Source organism: Colossoma macropomum, unplaced genomic scaffold, assembly GCF_904425465.1.
Source record: "Colossoma macropomum unplaced genomic scaffold, Colossoma_macropomum, whole genome shotgun sequence".
Lineage (NCBI taxonomy): Eukaryota > Metazoa > Chordata > Actinopteri > Characiformes > Serrasalmidae > Colossoma > Colossoma macropomum.
The window spans coordinates 4,354,132-4,374,339 of NW_023494790.1; the positions used below are offsets into that span (position 1 = coordinate 4,354,132).

The 20,208-nt window shown below is 41.1% G+C and overlaps 1 protein-coding gene across 1 annotated transcript in view; it reads left to right on the forward strand.

The window, feature by feature from the left end:
• The window catches only part of sdk2b (sidekick cell adhesion molecule 2b), a 476,580-nt gene that overhangs the window by 351,910 nt on the left and 104,462 nt on the right, over positions 1 to 20,208 (forward strand). The window contains exons 3-4 of the mRNA XM_036571933.1: positions 7,682 to 7,788; positions 13,241 to 13,388. Of these exons, the coding sequence (XP_036427826.1) occupies positions 7,682 to 7,788; positions 13,241 to 13,388 (255 nt within the window). The remainder of the gene's footprint in view (positions 1 to 7,681; positions 7,789 to 13,240; positions 13,389 to 20,208) is intronic.

Here is a 20,208-nt window from a genome sequence, read left to right on the forward strand (position 1 = left end):
CACTCCACACAATTACTCCTGTCAGACAGTAAAACCTTCCTCGCACAGATTCATTCTGTATTGAAATCACACATCTCATCAATAATCACTCCCCCAAATTAATCTAATCCAGCTCTGGCAGCTCTTCAGTGTCTTCCTGGATAGTTCAGGAACTCTAAAGGCTAAACGCTGGCACGCTGCACTGTTTCTATCGACCTGCGGAGGAGCATCATTCTCCACTAAAGACTGGCTCCGGCGTTCCTGTCACTTAGCTTCAGAGTTGTCATTGAACAGCCTCACTTATCCATTTAGCTCAAGTCAATTTTATTAGTTTGGAGCTTTTTACAATTGACACAAAGTAGCTCGTCCAGAAAAGTGGGTCCAGACCTAATGAGGAAGCTGAAGGACGCAGTGGGAGAAAAACACAATGAGAAACCTTGAGAGGAGTCAAGGGCTTTAATAAGGCCAATGAAGTTTTACAGTGAAAGTTACTGAATGGCAACAACACGTACAGCACGAACCCTGTGGGCCAGTTCTGTGGTTCTGATCCTGCACACACCTGAGTTCACCTGACTACACTTCACCTTTACAGGCTCCACCCACTAATGCAGCCTCACACTCTTAGGGAGGTTCTCCTTTTGAGGATTGGTTTCTTTTAGTGGTTCTTCATTGCGTTTTTAGGGAACTTCACCTTTTGTGTCTGGGTTTCTTTCAGTGGTTCTTCCTTATGTTCTTAGGGAGGTTCTACTTTTGAGTCTTGGTTCCTCTCATTGGTTCTTCCTTATGTTCTTAAGGAATTTCTCCTTTTGAGTCTTGGTTCCTCTCATTGGTTCTTCCTTACGTTCTGAAGGAATTTCTCCTTTTGAGTCTTAGTTTCTCTCAGTGGTTCTTCCTTATATTCTTAGAGAGTGGCTCCTTTTGAATCTTGGTTCTTCTCTTAGGGAGGTTCTCCTTTTGAGTCTTGGTTCATCTCAGTGGTTCTTCCTTATATTCTTAGACAGTGGCTCCTTTTGAATCTTGGTTCTTCTCTTAGGGAGGTTCTCCTTTTGAGTCTCGGTTCCTCTCAGTTGTTCTTCCTTATGATCTGAAATTTCTCCTTTCAAGTCTTGGTTCCTCTCTGTTCTTCCTCACTTTTCTTTGGCATGTTTGAAGAATCTGGGGAAGTGTGATCAGCATTCCGAACATTCTCTCCTCTTCTTGAGGGTGTGTGATCAGTGTTCGGACAATCAAACAGGCTCGTTTGTCCAGTGACAGGTTGCCATGGAGATATACCTGTCACCTGTCTGAGTCTGCACTCTCTCACTCCTCTGCTTTGATCTCTGAACGGGGGCTAATTAAGAAAGGTCTGACACCGCACTCGTTCACTAGAACAGCCATCAATCACACGCACAGCTTCTAAAGGTTAACTATATTCATTACAGAGAGGGACACTACAGCTAAATGAACACCAGAAGAAAGTAAAAGGAGGGAGAGAGAGAGAAAAAGATATATATATATATATATATATATATATATATATATATAGCCAGTTATTCATTCAGCCTAATGAGAAACTGTAGAACAGACTCAGTTTATATCACAATACCTACATTTAGAGTCGGTTATTCATTCAGCCTAATGAGAAACTGTAGAACAGACTCAGTTTATATCACAATACCTACATTTAGAGTCAGTTATTCATTCAGCCTAATGAGAAACTGTAGAACAGACTCAGTTTATATCACAATACCTACATTTAGAGTCGGTTATTCATTCAGCCTAATGAGAAACTGTAGAACAGACTCAGTTTATATCACAATACCTACATTTAGAGTCGGTTATTCATTCAGCCTAATGAAAACTGTAGAACAGACTCAGTTTATATCACAATACCTACATTTAGAGTCGGTTATTCATTCAGCCTAATGAGAAACTGTAGAACAGACTCAGTTTATATCACAATACCTACATTTAGAGTCGGTTATTCATTCAGCCTAATGAGAAACTGTAGAACAGACTCAGTTTATATCACAATACCTACATTTAGAGTCGGTTATTCATTCAGCCTAATGAGAAACTGTAGAACTATATCACAATAGCCAGTTATTAACGCTGCCTTTATTCTTTTATTTTAAAGGTTAATCTCACCAGCTGCCAGTCCCCCAAAGCCAGAGTGAAGGAGCGCATGAGCATCATAACAGGCCCCCCTAATTATCTAATTATTACATTAATGCTAATAGACTTCACAGGAGGAGTGATTAACCACAGCTGACTTCAGCTCCAGCCCACTGACCTCAGCACTAACGGCCTTTAGACTTCATTACTGACTTTAATAACAGACGCTTAAATGCCTGATTAATTACAGACCCCACCCACCAACACCTGCCAGTCTCTGCTCTCCTCCTCTCCTTTTCACTTCTCTTCTTTTCTCCTCAGTTCTCTTCGCTCTTCTCCTCTCCTTTACTCTCTTTCCTCTTCTCAATTCCTCACTCCTCTGCTCATCTACTTCCTTCTCTTATCGTCTCTCCTCTTTCCTCTAGTGCTGTCACCATACTGAAAATTTCAACTTCAAAACGATATTTGAAAGATGTTGAAAAACATTGTCTTTTATTTTTTTAGATAAACATATCGTCACTGTCCAAAGAAAAACAAGCATCTCCAAAATGGTAACTTTACAGCAGAGGGCAAAAACCTAATTAGATTTCAATGTAAGTTAATGGAAAGAGATTTTGTTCCAAGCAATTTTTTAAGCATTTCTATTGGTCCGATCATCTTGAAATTTTTACACAATGTAAAGGACATCTGCTGAGCTCAAACGATGTAGAAAAGTAAAAATATGGAGAAAAATGGAGATACATGTTTTTCATTAGACAGTGACAATATCCAAATAAATCGTTTCTCGCGTAAATCAGTGATGCTCAGGTTCTTTATTTTTAATGAACATTTGCCAATACAAATAAATTCTGAGGCAAGCTTTAAAGTAATTCAAGTTAGCTCAGCTGATCCCAAGCCTAGGACAGTAAGCACTTATCAGGTTTAATGAGACACCTAATTAAGTGTTCTAGTGATAGTGAAAATGGGAGCAGTCACCACCTCTTCACTATTAGAAATAAAGGTTCTGTTCAGGTACATTTTTCCTTTATCAAGGTACAAACAATATGAATGTTCCCTCAAAGGTACAACAGTGGTTTTAAGGTCTGATTGTGAACCTTAAATAAGTTTTTCCAGGTGAAAAGTTCGTATTTGTACCTTTTCATAACCGAATGTTTTAAACAGAACAGTAAAATAAAAGCCTGGAGGCGAGACGGGGTGTGTGGAGTCAGTACAGCTTAGAACATATCATTTCAGTGGATTATGGTTCAGTTATGTTCCCTGACTAAAGGTACTGAGATGTACCCTTGAGGGTTCCACCTCAGTGACAGTGAGAGTTTAGTACCTTTATTTCTGAGTGTGTTGGGTTTTCTGTACAGATCGGTGTGCTGGTAACATTTTCTAATAAGAGCATTTATACTATCAAACCTCCAACTTGTAGTTTTAATACAAGGTTGAAGTTGTCTTCCTATTCGCCAGCTTCTTGTTCAAAGTGTCTCGTTCCACCTTTGGTACAGCAAATTTGAACAAGAAACCGGCGAATAGAACTTCAGCTTTGTAGTTTTAATGCTGGTGGTATTTTTTGATGTCCTCATTTAAGCTATCAGGCACCAGAATGTAACTGCTGCACCATTTAAGGTTGAACAGGAAAATTCAAACAAGAAGCTGGTGCTGACTTCACCTTTGTAGTTTTATTGCTGGTAGTATTTTTTGATATTCTGATTTAAGCTTTCGAAATGTCCTGACTAGGGTTTTTCATGTAGAGAGCTACCCATAAATATGCGCTCTGGTAGGACATTTTGACAAGGTAGCCCAATTCATCACAGCAGCCTTTCCATCAGTATTTACTTCAAAGCCAAAGTATGTCCACACAGCACTGCTGCTGTGTTCTTTGTCGACTAGGACTGATAGCAAAGGCTGAGTTCGCTGCAGCCACCATTTAGCATAAACCGTCTCGCTAGCGGTGCGTTACGGAAGCCTGTGTGGGTCAAAAGAACGTGCAAGCAGGAAAGTGTGTTCACTGTGAATAGTATCGATACTACAGGAAACAGGTAATTTATCGATATTATAGCGATATGTCGATATTTTTGACAACACTACTTTCCTCTCCTCCTGTCTTCTTCACATCTCTGCTCTTGCATTTTTCTGTTTTCTCTCCACTTCTTTTCTCTTCTGTTGTTCTCAGTTCTCTTCATTTTTCTTCTCTCCTTTACTGTCCTCTTCTCACTCTTCTTTTCTTCTCTTCTCTCCTTTTCTGGCCAGTTCTTTTCTATTTTTTATGTTCTCTTTACTTTTCCCATCTCTCCAGTTCTCTTCTTTTGTATCATGTTCTCTCTTCTCTTTTGTTCCATTCTGTTCTTTCTCTTCTCTTCTCTTTAGTTCTCATCTATTTTATTATGTTCGTCTCTTCTCTTCTCTTCTCTTCTCTTCAGTTCCCATCTATTTTATCATGTTCGTCTCTTCTCTTCTCATCTATTTTATCATGTTTATCTCTTCTCTTTTTTCTCTTCTCTTCTCTTCTCCTTTCTTCTCTCTTCTCTTTTCTTCTCTTCAGTTCTCATCTATTTTATCATGTTTGTATCTTCTCTTTTTTCTCTTCTCTTTTCTTCTCTTTTCTTCCCTTCTCTTCTATTGTATCATGTTCTCTCTTAACTCCTTTTCCATTCTGTTCTCTTCTGTTCTCTTCTCTTCTTCTGCTATCTGACCCTTATAATTGTGGAGCAGTTAGATGTCCACTGCCAACACTGTTGTGCTGAGGTCCAGCCTGATGGACAGGTTCCTGTATCCAGTTCTCCCTGAGTTTGGTCTGTTTGTCAATCATGAAGAGTTGGTCTCTGAGCCATTAGTGTGCTGTATTATATTCTGAGAAGAGCAGCAATTTCAGAAGAAGAGGGGCTTTGTGGGAATTATAATGGTCGAGAGTGATTCTCTGAGATTTTCTGAGAAATTCTTAGAAATATGCGGGTCTTATCCATAACTTCACTGTGTTTTGAATGAGTTAATTCAGATTTCAATTCCCACAGTCTCTCTCTCACTCGCTCTCTCTCTCTCTCTCTCTCCCACTCTCTCTCTGCCTCTTTCCTGTTCAGTCTGTCTCACCCGATCTCTTTACCTCCACCACTCTATTTTGTCTATTGATCTCCAGCAGAGGTCAGACGCTTTTTAAAGCAGCTAACCAAATCGAAACACACTATCCTGTCTCTCTCTCTCTCTCTCTCTCTCTCTCTGTCTCTCTCTCTCTGTCTCTCTCTCTCTCTCCTCATTGATCTCTAAGGTTAAAGACCATCTTCCCAGTACAGACTTTACAACTTAAAGCCTCCATCAAGAATTTTTAGGCTATTACATCTACTACAACCGAACTACTTAGCTTTAGACTCTAGCCTGTTTGTACGAGCCAAAGGTACATGGCTTCTACCACTGGCCACTTTATTAGAAACATCCATCTTGTGCCTTCACTAACTGGCCACTTTAGTAGAAACACCACATTCTGCTTTCACTCACTGGCCACTTTATTAGAAACATCCACCTTGTGCCTTCACTAACTGGCCACTTTATTAGAAACACCCACCTTTGCTTCCACTTTATTAGATGACTAACACAAACTGTGCATCAGCAGATGATCTACAGTCACAGCAAGGTGGAGCTACAGGGGAGGGGTTTCTGATAAATTGGCCAGGCTCTGTGCTGTATAAACCAGAGTTTGGGTCTCTGCCACATTACCTATTAGCACTAAACAGGCAAAGTGCCCTCTGTAGGAGTTTAAAAGCGTTGGGAAAGGCCCCAAATACGCCATTCACTTTCTGGATCCGTGAAGAAGAAGCTGAATTAGTTCTGGCTGTGATATTTGTGTCTGAGTGCCACCTACTGGGGAGAAGATGGTACTACAGGCTGGGTTGGCGAGCTGTGAAACAGCAGAGTTTCTGAAGGTCATTACAGTAGGGTGGTCTTCGGCTGCACACGTACAGAAATAATCTTATTCTGCAGCGGCTGATTTCCATCCTCCCGCCTGTGTGTTTTAGAGATAAGGCAGCGGGAGCGGAGAGTTTATAATCAGAAAAATGGTTGTGAAGTAGGTGAAAGCGTGAGCTCTGTGTGTGTGTGTGTGTGTTTGGAGGTGTGCAGGTGTGTGATTGATTTACATGTTGGTATCTAAGGCATGAAGCTCACAGACATTTGGTCGAGATGAGGTATTAAAGTGACAATCAACAGCATGTAATTTGATTATGTGTAATATGAACATATGTGAGGGTCAAGTTTAATAAATTGTCATACATTTTTTATGTACATTATTTAATTCTGAAATGTTATGCTTTTTAGATGGTTAAGTTTCCAAATAGAGCTGTTATTTGGCAGCCAAACCAGAGTTTTAAAAGTTTCGGTATTGTGTATATATACAACATATATCGCTGCTGTCGGAACAAAACCTTGTATCTCCATTTTTTCTCATTTTTCAGTTTTTTGACATATTGTGAAAATACCTGTTGCTCTTAACATTATGTATAAATTTAATGATTGATAATTTTTTGGAAAAACATCTGGTTCCATTGACTTATATATATATAAATATATATATATATATATATATATGAATATATATATATATATATATATATATATATATATATATATATATATATATACATATATATATGAATATATATAAACAAATAGATATGTATGTATGTATGTACAAACACTGAGCACTTCATTAAGTCCACCTCCTTGTTTTTACACTCTTTCTCCATTTTATCAGCTCCACTGACCATATCGTTTCACTCTGTAGTTCTACAGCTACAGACTGTAGTCCATCTGTTTCTCTGCATACTTTGTTACCCTATTCTTCAGTGGTCAGGACCCCCACAGAGCAGGTACTATTTGGGTGGTGGGTCATTCTCAGCACTGACGTGGTGGTGGTGTGTTAGTGTGTGTTGCGCTGGTCTGAGTGGATCAGACACAGCAGTGCTGCTGGAGTTTTTAAACACCTACCTCAGTGTCACTGCTGGACTGAGAACCAAAAATATGCAGCCAACAGCGTCCTGTGACCACTGATGAAGGACTAGAGGATGACCAGCACAAATTGTGCAGCAGCAGATGAGCTATCGTCTCTAACTTTACATCTACAAGGTAGGAGTGTCTAATAGAGTGGACAGTGAGTGGACACAGTGTTTAAAAACTCCAGCGGCACTGCTGTGTCTGATCCACTCGTACAAGCACAACACACACTGACACACCACCACCACGTCAGTGTTACTGCAGTGCTGAGAATGACCCATGCTACATAGAACCCTACACTCTTAAAAAAGATGGTTCTTCAAGGGTTCTTTAGTAAAGAATAGTAGAACCATGAACACGCAAAGAACCATTTGCATGATACAAGAGTTCTCTACATGGTGAAATCATTCTTCAGATTAATGGATAAGTGGTTCTATGTCGAACACCAAAAAGGGTTCCAAGCTTGGCTTCGTGACAATAGCAGGACCCTTTTTAGCACTATACAGAACACGTTCTCCATCAATCTGAGGAACCATTTCGCCCTGCAGTATGAAATAACTCCTGGTTCTATATAGAACTGTCTTTTTGAATGTATGTGCTGTACTGCAGTCAGTGATGCGTGTGTGTTGTGTCTGTGCAGGTATCTGATCCCATCTCTGGACCGGACTCACGCTGGGTTTTATCGCTGTATCGTGAGGAACCGTGTTGGAGCTCTGCTGCAGCGCAGGACGGAAGTTCAGGTGGCCTGTGAGTACCACGCCCACACACTCCCTCCGTCTGTCTGTCTGTCTGTCTGTCTGTCTGTGAGGTAAACCGAGCAGCTGAGCAGATCTGATGTCACCTTAAAATTACAAACAAACCCAGATTCCCTCAGTTTCTTTCTGGAGCACAAAACATGCTCAGTGAACTAAGATGTGTTTAGTGTCTGAACTTTGCTTCTTTAGCTTTAGCGCTGAGCTGAGGGGCTGTTCAGCCACTCAACCAAATACGCCATAACTGAGGAATGTACTGCTGTGTAAAATCCAATATGGAAAAAATAATATGGATATGTATTTGTGTACACCGATCAGGCATAACATTATGACCACCTCCTTGTTTCTATGCTCATTGTCCATTTTATCAGCTCCACTTACTATATAGGTGCACTTTGTAGTTCTACAGTTACAGACTGTAGTCCATCTGTTTCTCTGATACTTTGTTAGCCCCCTTTTATCCTGTTCTTCAGTGGTCAGGACCCCCATGGACCCTCACAGAGCAGGTACTATTTGGGTGGTGGATCATTCTCAGCACTGCAGTAACACTGACGTGGTGGTGGTGTGTTAGTGTGTGTTGTGCTGGTGCGACAGGTGTGAACACTGTCCACTCACTGTCCACTCTATTAGACACCCTACTTTGTTGGTCCACCTTGTTGATGTAAAGTCAGAGACAGCAGCTTATGTGTGTCAGCACAGTTTGTGCTGGTCATCCTCTAGTCCTTCATCAGTGCCCACAGGACGCTGCCCACAGGACGCTGTTGGCTGGATATTTTTGGTTGGTGGACTATTCTCAGTCCAGCAGTGACACTGAGGTTTTTAAAAACGCCAGCAGCACTGCTGTGTCTGATCCACTCATACCAGCACAACACACACTAACACACCACCACCACGTCAGTGTTACTGCAGTGCTGAGAATGATCTACCACCCAAATAGTACCTGCTCTGTGAGGGTCCATGGGGGTCCTGACCACTAAAGAACAGGGTAAAAGGGGGCTAACAAAGTATCAGAGAAACAGATGGACTACAGTCTGTAACTGTAGAACTACAAAGTGCACCTATATAGTAAGTGGAGCTGATAAAATGGACAATGTAATGTTATGCCTGATCGGTGTATATAGCACCAAAAAGGGTGCTTCTGTTGTAACAATGTCAAGCTTGTAACAATAGAGAACCCTTTTCGTAAAGGTTCTATACAAAAACCATTTGCAGCACATTCTCCATCAGTCTGAAGAACCATTTCATGATGCAAAGGGTTCTTTTAGTGTTCATAGCTAGTGTAGAACAGCATCTCTGGATTAGATGGAAAAAACTGCATCTCTCTGGCTGAAAGAGAAGAGGAGAACCTGTTCTCTGAAGATGAGGTGGAGTCTGACACAGTGAATCACTGAGCTCAGTAAACGTGATCAAGACAAACTCAGCTGTGATTACAGAGAAACTTCCAGACCTTCCTGTGTAATCAGAGCAGTTTCACAGCTAATCAGAACTAATCAGCGGCATGAATTCTTCAGAAAACTTAGAACTCTGCTGCTCCGCTTCCACCATCTGCTCTGAGCGCTCGATGGAAGCTGTCAGAGAGAGAGAGAGAGCGAGAAAGAGAGAGATGGAGATGGAGATGTTCATGGTTTCCATGGGGCTGCAGATGAAATTAGCTGAGTCACTGTCAGCAATGACGGAGGCCAAAACTGAGTCATCCATTGAGCCCCTCTCCATCCCAGAATATGTTCACACCATATGAGTAACTGATTCACAGCAAAACATGAGATCTCAGTGATTAAATCATCTAAAATCTAGTGAATATGTCTAATATTTCACACTTTAAGACTGCTGTAAGTACATTCTTACCCAATCTTGCCCCTTCTTGCCCCATTCACTTGAATAGGTTAACTTGATATATAATCGGGGTGTAAAGAGTACTGAAAATCCCTACTCAAGAACGAGAACTGTTCCTGTAGTGATTATTTACTCAAGTACAGGTAAAAATATTAGTAAATAAAATTACACAAGTAAGAGTAAAGAAGTAGTTTGTTGAAAAACTACTTAAGTTACTTTTTCATATTTCCACTGTCACAACCTGAACATATTTTTGAGCAGACTCAGCTACATCATTGGAAATAATCTGTACAGAAAAACACTAAAGCTAAAGTTCTGAGAGCTGAGACTGACCACAGTTCGCTCTGCTTGGGCACCTCTACACACCTTTCTGTGAGCTGTGTAAAGAACAAGGTTTACATTAAACTGCATGCATTTCATGGTTAGATGATTATATAAGACGTCCTAGTTTGTCTGTTTCCAATAAAGTATTTTAGAATGCCTGAAAGACGTGCAGAGGATGTTACTGTTTAATTACGTTCATTTAAGAGTCAAAATTATGAGTAAATTGCTTAATTAATAATGTAATTTCAGTCCAGCTGCCCATCAGCTCCCTGGACTCTAGCTTACGTTAACAGGTGTGAACCTCTACAGAGAGTAAACACATTCACAGCCTTCACACTGTATATTTCACTGATATCTGTTCAGAACATTTACACCATTAAATTTTCACTAATCATGCTGATCAGTTCATACAGGATCAGACATTATCACTGCATTAGACAGTTAAACAGCTACACAGCCTCTCACAGTTAAAGACAAACACCAAGGAAGAGACAGAGAGAGAGAAGAACAGAGGGAGGAAGAGAGAGAGAGAGAGATTGAGAGGAAGAGACCAAGAAAGAGAGAGAGAGAATGAGAGAGAGGAAAAGACTGAGAGAGAGGCAGAGAGAGAGAAAGGGGGAGACAGAGAGAGAGACAGAGTGAGAGAAAGAGAGAGTAACAGAGAGAAGAAAAGAGAAACAGAGAGAGCGGAAGAGATAGAGAGGCGGGGGGGAGATTGAGAGGAAGACAGAGAGAGAGAGAGCAAGAGACTGACAGAGAGGCAGAGAGAGAGGAAGGGCGAGACAGAGAGAGAGAGACCGAATGAGAGAAAGAGAGAGTAACAGAGAGAAGAAAAGAGAAACAGAGAGAGAGAGGAAGAGATAGAGGGGGGGGGTTGTTGGTGATGGTGAGGGATCAGATCAGGCCAGTCAGCTTAAACACCGACAGTCGCGACAGAATCACTGTCCAGAGTTTATGAAGATCCTGTATTAGACTAGATTTCTTGTAGCCGTTCACGACCCTTTATCTCCAAAACAGCAGCTAAACTAGGCTGTATTTTAAACGGTAAAACTGCAGCCTGTGGGCGACACCTAATTTTGTTCAATAAACAAAATCATTATAAAAGAAGGAAGAAAAGTGTAAACACGCTTTCGGATCAGCTAGCTCGGCTAACGCTGCCTCAGGCTGGAGTCGAGCTGTGAGAGCGGATCTCAACTGGTTTCGTGTTTGGCCGCTGATAATAACGCCGTTTTCTTTAGTTCATGCTAAATTAACACAGATGACCGTTGGGACGCGGTCTGTTCCTCGTGTGTGCTGGTTCAGTTCTCCTCTGTCCTTCTTCACTAAACTGGACATCTCTGTAGTGTTTTTCCTGCCGGAGCTGCTGTTTTTTGATTGGTGAATCTTTTAAATTTAACCGCACGTCGTTCGTATTGGTGTCTAAGCTGATACGCTCATAATTTATTTTTACTCTGTAACGTTATGAAAATGAACGTAGCGAAGTAAAAGTATTTCATTAAAGATTAACTCAAGTACAGTAAAAGTACTATGATTTAATTCTACTCCTAAAAGTACCGTCATAGGGAAACCTGTACTCAAGTACAGTAACAAGAGTAAATGTAATTCGTTACTTACTCCTCTGTATATAATCATTTACTGAGCCTCCAAAATACAGAAAACACTAATTTAACCAGCGTCTAAACACAAACATTTCTTCCCTCCATCTATAAATAAACACATTAAAGAGAGATTGTATTACACACAGTCAGTCAGCCAGAATTACTTCACTTCTACCAGACATGATTTCCATACAGCAAAGATAAAACTGATGAAAAACAAAACTGCAGTCAAAACTGGAGTTCATACAAAACCATCAGGAACCAGGAGGGTGGATTTAAGATAAAGTCCTGTTCTGCAGTTTTTAATTTAGGTTGATAATTTTGAGCTATTAAAATAGAACAAAAACATCTCTGACAAAGTTCAAGTGTCTCTCTCTATGTGAGAGGTGAGATGATTCTCCATACGCAGAAACGTAAAACCATCAAAACGCTGTTAATACCAGGTTTGTTTATTCAGGCCTAACTGACTTAATCTGACCGAGTGATTGACAGATAGAATTCTGATTTTCCTCTTCGGAAAGGTGAGCGTTCACAGTGAGGAATCAAAGCTGCCTCCTCCAACATCAAGAGCATTTTTCATCAAAAAGAAAAAAAAAAAACGAATTAACGAGAAAAGCTTTTCAGAAATAATACAATCTCCGGCCGAGGAGAGCGCTTTGAAGCCCAGTCGATGGCGTTCGCGCTCGGCTTTTTTTCAGACTGAAGGTGGAAGGAAATTCAGTCACGTTTCTCTCCCGCGTTTCCTCAAAGAGAGCAGAGAAAGATCAGGAGGGTTCAAATCTCTTAACTTTCATCTTCAGGTTCTCACTTCTTCTCTTTTTTCCTCTAATTCCTCCCCGTGGTGATGTCAGCGCTTGTCGTTTCTCAGAATCTCTCCCTGCAGGCAGCGACACTCTCGAACTCTTTACGTCACACTTGCTGTCACACTGAGCTCAGCATCAGAATCAGACGAGAGGTGGAGGAGAACACGGCATCAAAGAGAAGAGATCTGAGCCCCTCAGCGTCCTCCTCATCACAGCTTCATATTAGTGACAGGAACTTGGTGTTAAATCACGTTATCAGCTGATCTGTGTTCAGCACAAACTCGCTCTTACACTCAGAACACTTTAATATTCATATTCAATATCAAAAATGAACACGTAGTGCCTGGATTGGTTCTCCTGGAAAGTTTATTTAATTTTCTGATTGACTGCTGAGTGCTGACCAAACCATAAAGAAATCAGACCATGACTGTTTATCAATGCAACACACAACTCACAACACAACACGATGCAGCACACAACTCAGAATGCAACACAAAACTCACAACGCAACTCACAATGCAACATGCAACTCACCATGCATCACAAAACTCACTATGCAACATGCAACTCACCATACATCACAAAACTCACCATGCAACACAAAACTCACTATGCAACATGCAACTCACCATACATCACAAAACTCACCATGCAACACAAAACTCACAACGCAACTCAATGCAACATGCAACTCACAACGCAACACAAAACTCACCAGACGCAACTCAAAACGCAACATACAACTCACAACACGACTCGTTGCACTGTAAACAACACCACACAACTCACATACAGCAAACAACACAGACAATTTATGAATATCAGTTTGTTTACACTAATTTCTTGTGTGTGTGTGTGTGTGTGTGTGTGTGTGTGTGTGTGTGCGCAGTTATGGGAGGTTTTGAGGAGGGTGAGAGGGTCCAGTCCGTTTCCCAGGGCGACGGTGCGGTCATTCCGGCGCCGCGGATACGAAGCTTCCCGCAGCCGCAGGTCACATGGTTCAGAGACGGCAGGAAAATCCCACCCAGCAGCCGCATGTAAGACACGCCCACATCATTACATCACTTCCTGTTTTCTGTGCATTGTGCATGAACTTGTATGTGTGTGTGTTGAACTGAATACATGTAGAGTTGCTTGTACATATGTGTTTATATTTCTGAAAGAGAGCAAACAGACAAAAATACTTCGACCAAAATGTAATATATCAGTTTAAATATGAATATAATGGCAATAACGGCAGCATCAATCCAGAGGTTGCTGCAGTCAGCTCTAGCGTGGTGTCAGTGGAGGCAGCGCTGCTCCAGTGTTTTTCCCGCTCCAGCGCTGACCTCATTAGTTAATTACCTCGTTTTCTGAATCTTGTACATCTTGTTCACGTATTTTTAAAGGCACATATACACAGTTCAGCTAAAGATTTATTTATAACAGCAGGCGCTGTCACAAAGCAGCTTTACAGAAAGTCTGTATCTGAGTTCCTAGTTTCTCCAAGAAGAACTCCCTCAGAGCAGGAGGAAGACACCTTCAGAAGAACCAGGACTCGGAAAGGGGAACCCATCCTCCTCTGGTTGACACCAGATGGCAAAACAAAATATGAACAATATGAGCAGAGAATAACTACAACTACAAATAATTACAACTAATATACACCGATCAGGCATAACATTATGACCACCTCCTTGTTTCTACAGCTCATTGTCCATTTTATCAGCTCCACTTACTATATAGGTGCACTTTGTAGTTCTACAGTTACAGACTGTAGTCCATCTGTTTCTCTGATACTTTGTTAGCCCCCTTTTACCCTGTTCTTTAGTGGTCAGGACCCCCATGGACCCTCACAGAGCAGGTGTTGCGCTGGTCTGAGTGGATCAGACACAGCAGTGCTGCTGGAGTTTTTAAACACTGTGTCTACTCACTGTCCACTCTATTAGACACTCCTACCTTGTCAGTCCACCTTGTAGATGTAAAGTCAGAGACGATAGCTCATCTGCTGCTGCACAGTTTGTGTTGGTCATCCTCTAGTCCTTCATCAGTGGTCACAGGACGCTGCCCACAGGACGCTGCTGGCTGGACATTTTTGGTTGGTGGACTATTCTCAGTCAAGCAGTGACGCTGAGGTGTTTAAAAACTCCAGCAGCACTGCTTAAATGGACCCAGTGGACAGAGAGCTTTAGAAGAGCCCCAACACTGGACACTTTAAATCAGCCTGAAAACGTTCAGCTTTCAGCTCAGATTAAACACTGTTAGTGTTTCTAGTCCCTTTTTCCTCTGTAACAGAATTTTATTATCCTAAATTAACTTGTAATGTTTTATGTAATCTTTATTCTAATTTCATTCCTAATTTGACTTCTAATTTAATAATTGTCCCTTTTAAATCTGTCGTTTTAATCATGTTTTAAATTTCTATTCTTTTTTACTTGACGCTGCATTTTCTCATTTGTAAAGCACTTTAAATGACAGCCGTGTATAAGAGGTGATATATAAATTACCGTGCCTTGCCTACATGGTTCTAATATGTTTACCAACTTGAAATTGTGACAATAGAAGAACCCTTTTTTGGTGCTACGTAGAACTATTTTCAGAAAGGTACTATATAGAACCATGTACAGCACATTCTCCGTCAATCTGAAGAATCATTTCACCCTGCAAAGAACCATTTAAGCATGCAGATGCTGAGTGTTCATGGTTCTATACGCAACCATTGTCTTTACTAAGGAACCCTTGAGGAACCTTCTTTTTTAAGAGTGTGCTGATAAAGGCCTCTCAGAGTAACAGTGAGACACGTATCTATGTAAATCAAGTTGAAAGCAGTGACTGTTGGGAGTGAATCACAGTGAAAATGAGAGTTAAATCCACGTCAGTGAACACAAAAGCACACGAATGTCACCTGATACACAAATTCAGTTCATAAAAACCACAGTTGACGTTGCATTGTGTAAAACTATGTACACTAACCTTAACAATGCCCACACATCACTGATATACAGGAACATTTCAGTGCAGAAATACAAGATGATTCATGTTCATAAAGGTCAGCATTCAGAGAGAAGTGTACTGAGAGAGAGAGAGAGAGAGAGAGAGAGAGAGAGTGCTGTCCTTCAACTGTCTGACTGCTCAGGTTCCACAATAAAGGTTTCTTTTCATACTAAAGAGATAAAGTGTATACAGTGAAAAACATCCTGCAAAAAATGGTATCTTTGCAAGTGAAATCATCTGATATCCAGTGAACATATCTAATCTGCAATAAGACTCACAACTCACAATGAAAATAAGGTGCAAAAGAATAACACCCTGTACTTTGACTGGTTCAGCTGGAAAGTATTGACAACCAAAAAATAATTCAGTTGGAGCATAAATGTGTATCAATGCAACATGCAACTTACGGTGTCACACGCAACTCACAATGCAACTAACATCACATACAACTTACATTGCAACTTACATCACATGCATCTCACAATGCAACTTAATATCACACACAACTTACAGTGCAACTTAACATGACACACAACTTACAGGGCAACTTAACATCATACACATCTTACAGTGCAACTTAACACACAGCTTACAGTACAATTTAGCATCACTCACAACTTATAGTGCAACTTAACATCACACACAATTTACAGTGCAACTTAACACACAACTTCCAGTGCAACTTAACATCACACGCTACTTGCAGTGCAACTTAAAACAACTTATAGTGCAACTTAACATGACACACAACTTACAGTACAACTTAACATCACACACAATTTACACCGCAACTTAACGCACAACTTAACACACAACTTATAGTGCAACTTAACATCACACAACTTACAGCGCAACTTAACACACAACTTATAGTGCAACTTAACATCACACACAACTTACAGTACAACTTCACACACAACTTACAGCGCAACTTAATGCACAACTTATAGTGCAACTTAACATCACACAACTTACAGCGCAACTTAACACACAACTTATAGTGCAACTTAACATCACACACAACTTACAGTACAACTTCACACACAACTTACAGCGCAACTTAATGCACAACTTATAGTGCAACTTAACATCACACACAACTTACAGCACAACCTAACACACCTTATAGTGCAACTTAACATCACACACAACTTACAGCGCAACTTAACACACAACTTATAGTGCAACTTAACATCACACACAACTTACAGTACAGCTTATCACACACAACTTACAGCACAACCTAACACACCTTATAGTGCAACTTAACATCACACACAACTTACAGCGCAAATTAACACAACATGCAGTGCAACTTAACATCACACACATCTTACAGTGCAACTTAACACACAGCTTACAGTGCAACTTAATGCCACACACGACGCAACTTAACGCCACACACAAATCACAATGCAACATGCAAAAACCTTCTTATATCTAGTGAATATATCTAATATTGCTCATTTTGAGATGCTGTAATATATTCTGTTCTGTTTTAATTGATTTTATTAAGTCAAATGATCTCACTATACTATAATTTAGCTTGTTTTAAGCAGTTTCTTACAAATAAACAGTTATCTTTATTTCACTTAACAAATTAATTAAAACACAAAAATGTCTGTATATAAGTTAAATAATCTTATAAACAAGTTACAGCAATCTGTTTGTTTACTTTCATCTCTTTAGCATGTAAAGAAATGTTTACTGTGGAACCAGAGCAGTTCTACAGTTAAAGGATAGAACTCTCTCTCTCTCTTTCTCTCTCTCTCTCTCTCTCTCTCTGTAAATGCGGTTGGTGAGTATGGCAGTGCTCCAGGTGAATCAGTTTAACTGAACTGTGATCCTGCCAGCAGCTCTGACCTTCACTGAGGGAGCAGAGCAGCAGATCGTGTAAGCTCAGCTCTGAGAAGAGGGACTGAGGAGTTTGACTTCAGTTGTTATCAACCGAGTAGAAAGAAATTCACCTCAACTCAACTCGAAATATCGAAATAAGAAGCAGTATCTTTTATTTCACTAAGTGTATCAGGCCAGCTGTGCTGTAAACACTGTCAAAAACCTCAAACTGGAATATCTGGTGATCACATGACTTACTTTAAGATTTTTGTCACAAATGCAGACGGAATGAAAGAGAAAAAAAACAGATTTCCTCGATTTGCTTTGAATAACAGTCCGCCTGTTAGTTTTGAATAGACAAAAACAACGAACTGCCAGCTTTGGCCCTATTCAGTTTGGATTAGTTTATCGGGACAATGTCTTTTACACACGTCTTTTTTTACGTTTTATTTCTTCAGTGATCAAACTCTCACATCTGGACATCAATAAAATGACTCCAGGATGAGTGAGTTTTTAACATTAGCTCTTTAAGGAGCTGACAGTGGTGCAACTAGTCGTTATTTGTAGAGGACTTCCTAAAACTTCCAAGCAAAAGAAGTAAATGGTTAACCGTTTCTTCCAAAGAATCCAGGTTTTGTTTCGTGATTGGGAAAGTGTTTAACCCTCTCAGGTCAATGATGTCATATACATCATCAAAGGACGTCGTACATAAAAGAATAAATATCTTGGGAATGCTGCACTGTACAAGCTTACTATATTTTTTTCCAGAAGGCTAATGTTTTATACAGAGCCCTGATGTAGACGTCCTATATCAAAGGCTGTGTTTCCAACTCATCAACCAACAAGAGGTGTTCCTGGCTCGTTGACCAATCAGACACTCTTGTTCCTGACATGCCGAGCAATCAGAAGATGTGTTCCTTACTCGTCAACCAATCAGAGGCTGTGTTCCTGACTCGTCGACCAATCAGAGGCTGTGTTTCTGACTTGCTGACCAGTCAAAGGCTATGTTCCTGACTCATCAACCAATCAGAGGCTGTGTTCCTGACTCGTAAACTAATCAGAGGCTGTGTTCCTGACTCGTCAACCAAGCAGAGGCTGTGTTCCTGACTCGTCAACCAATCTGAGGCTGTGTTCCTGACTTGTCGACCAAACAGAAGCTGTTTCCTGACTCATCGACCAATCAGAGGCTGTGTTCCTGACTCGTCGACCAGTCAGAGACTCATGTTCCTGTCTCTTGACCATTCAGAGGCTGTGTTCCTGAATCGTTGACCAATCAGAAGCTGTGTTTCTGACTCGTCGACCAATCAGAGGTGGTGTTCCTGACTTGTCAACCAAGCAAAGGCTGTGTTCCTGACTCACTGACCAATCAGAAGCTGTGTTTCTGACTCGTCGACCAATCAGAGGTGGTGTTCCTGAATTGCCGACCAGTCAAAGGCTGTGTTCCTGACTCGTTGACCAATCAGAGGCTGTGTTTCTGACTAGTCGACCAGTCAGAAGCTGTGTTCCTGACTCGTTGACCAATCAGAGACTCGTGTTCCTGACTTGTCAATCAAGCAGAGGCTGTGTTCCTGACTCGTTGGCCAATCAGAGGCTGTGTTTCTGACTAGTCGACCAGTCAGAAGCTGTGTTCCTGACTCGTCAACCAATCAGAGACTCGTGTTCCTGACTTGTCAACCAATCAGAGACTCGTGTTCCTGACTTGTCAACCAATCAGAGACTTGTGTTCCTGACTTGTCGCTGGAACAACACAACCCTTCCAGGGAAATGAAAGTACGTCTCTAACGTGCAGCATTCATGAAATATTTATTCTTTTATCTACAATGTCTTTTGATGTCTTATACAACATTGTCGACCTGAGAGGGTTAATATCTCTAACACGCATACTAGGACGGAATATGACGAGTAGCAACAGTCAGAAATCTTAGTTTCCAACGCGAAGCGACATCTGCCTGGAAAAAACATGGAGATGTGAATCCAGATGGTCCTGAAATGACCAGAGCAGCCCTGGGCTGGGTGGAAACAGTGGGTAGTTCAACCTGTGATTTTCTTTATTGCTCAGCTGGCGATAAAATCACAGAGGAGCTCGTTTAAAGTAGAAAACTACCCCAGAACCCCATGTACGTTTAATCTCGTCCGAATAGGGTTTATGGCTGAGTTTGATAAAAGTGGCAACACCACTGAACAAAGAGCCATTTGGGACCCAAAAGAGTGGCTCTTATTAGTGAGCTGAGTGGAATGACTCACTGAAAAGAGACAGAATTCCCGTCACTACTACCCACCTTTGGAATTACGTCCCTAATAAAGTGAGTGTAAGTGTACTGAGCTGATTTTATGGGCTAAAGGACTACAGACTGTAGATTACTCACCATTAAAGAGGAGATTTCAGTGCCTGACTGCTAAAAGAAAAACCCAAAGACTTTACACTTGCGTGTGTGTGTGTGTGTATTGGTGTGTGTGTGTGTGTGTATTGGTGTGTGTGTGTTGGTGTGTGTGTGTAGGTGTATGTGTGTTGGTGTGTGTGTTTTGGTGTGTGTGTGTGTTGGTGTGTGAGTGTGTGTGTGTGTAGGTGTGTGTGTTGGTGGGCGTGTGTGTAGGTGTGTGAGTGTGTGTGTTGGTGTGTGTGTGTGTAGGTGTATGTGTGTGTTGGTGTGTGTGAGTGTGTGCATGTTGGTGTGTGAGTGTGTGTAGGTGTGTGTGTTGGTGTGTGTGTAGGTGTATGTGTGTGTTGGTGTGTGTGTGTGTTGGTGTGTGTGTGTGTGTGTTTGTGTGTGTGTGTGTATGTGTATGTGTTTTGGTGTGTGTGTGTTGGTGTGTGTGTGTGTGTATGTTGGTGTGTGAGTGTGTGTATGTTGGTGTGTGTGTGTGTGTGTTTGTGTGTGTGTAGGTGTGTGTGTGTTGGTGTGTGAGTGTATGTGTGTTGGTGTGTGTGTGTAGGTGTATGTGTGTGTGTGTGTGTTGGTGTGTGTGTGTGTTGGTGTGTGTGTTTTGGTGTGTGTGTGGTGTGTGTGTGTGTGTGTGTTGGTGTATGTGTGTGTTGGTGTGTGTGTG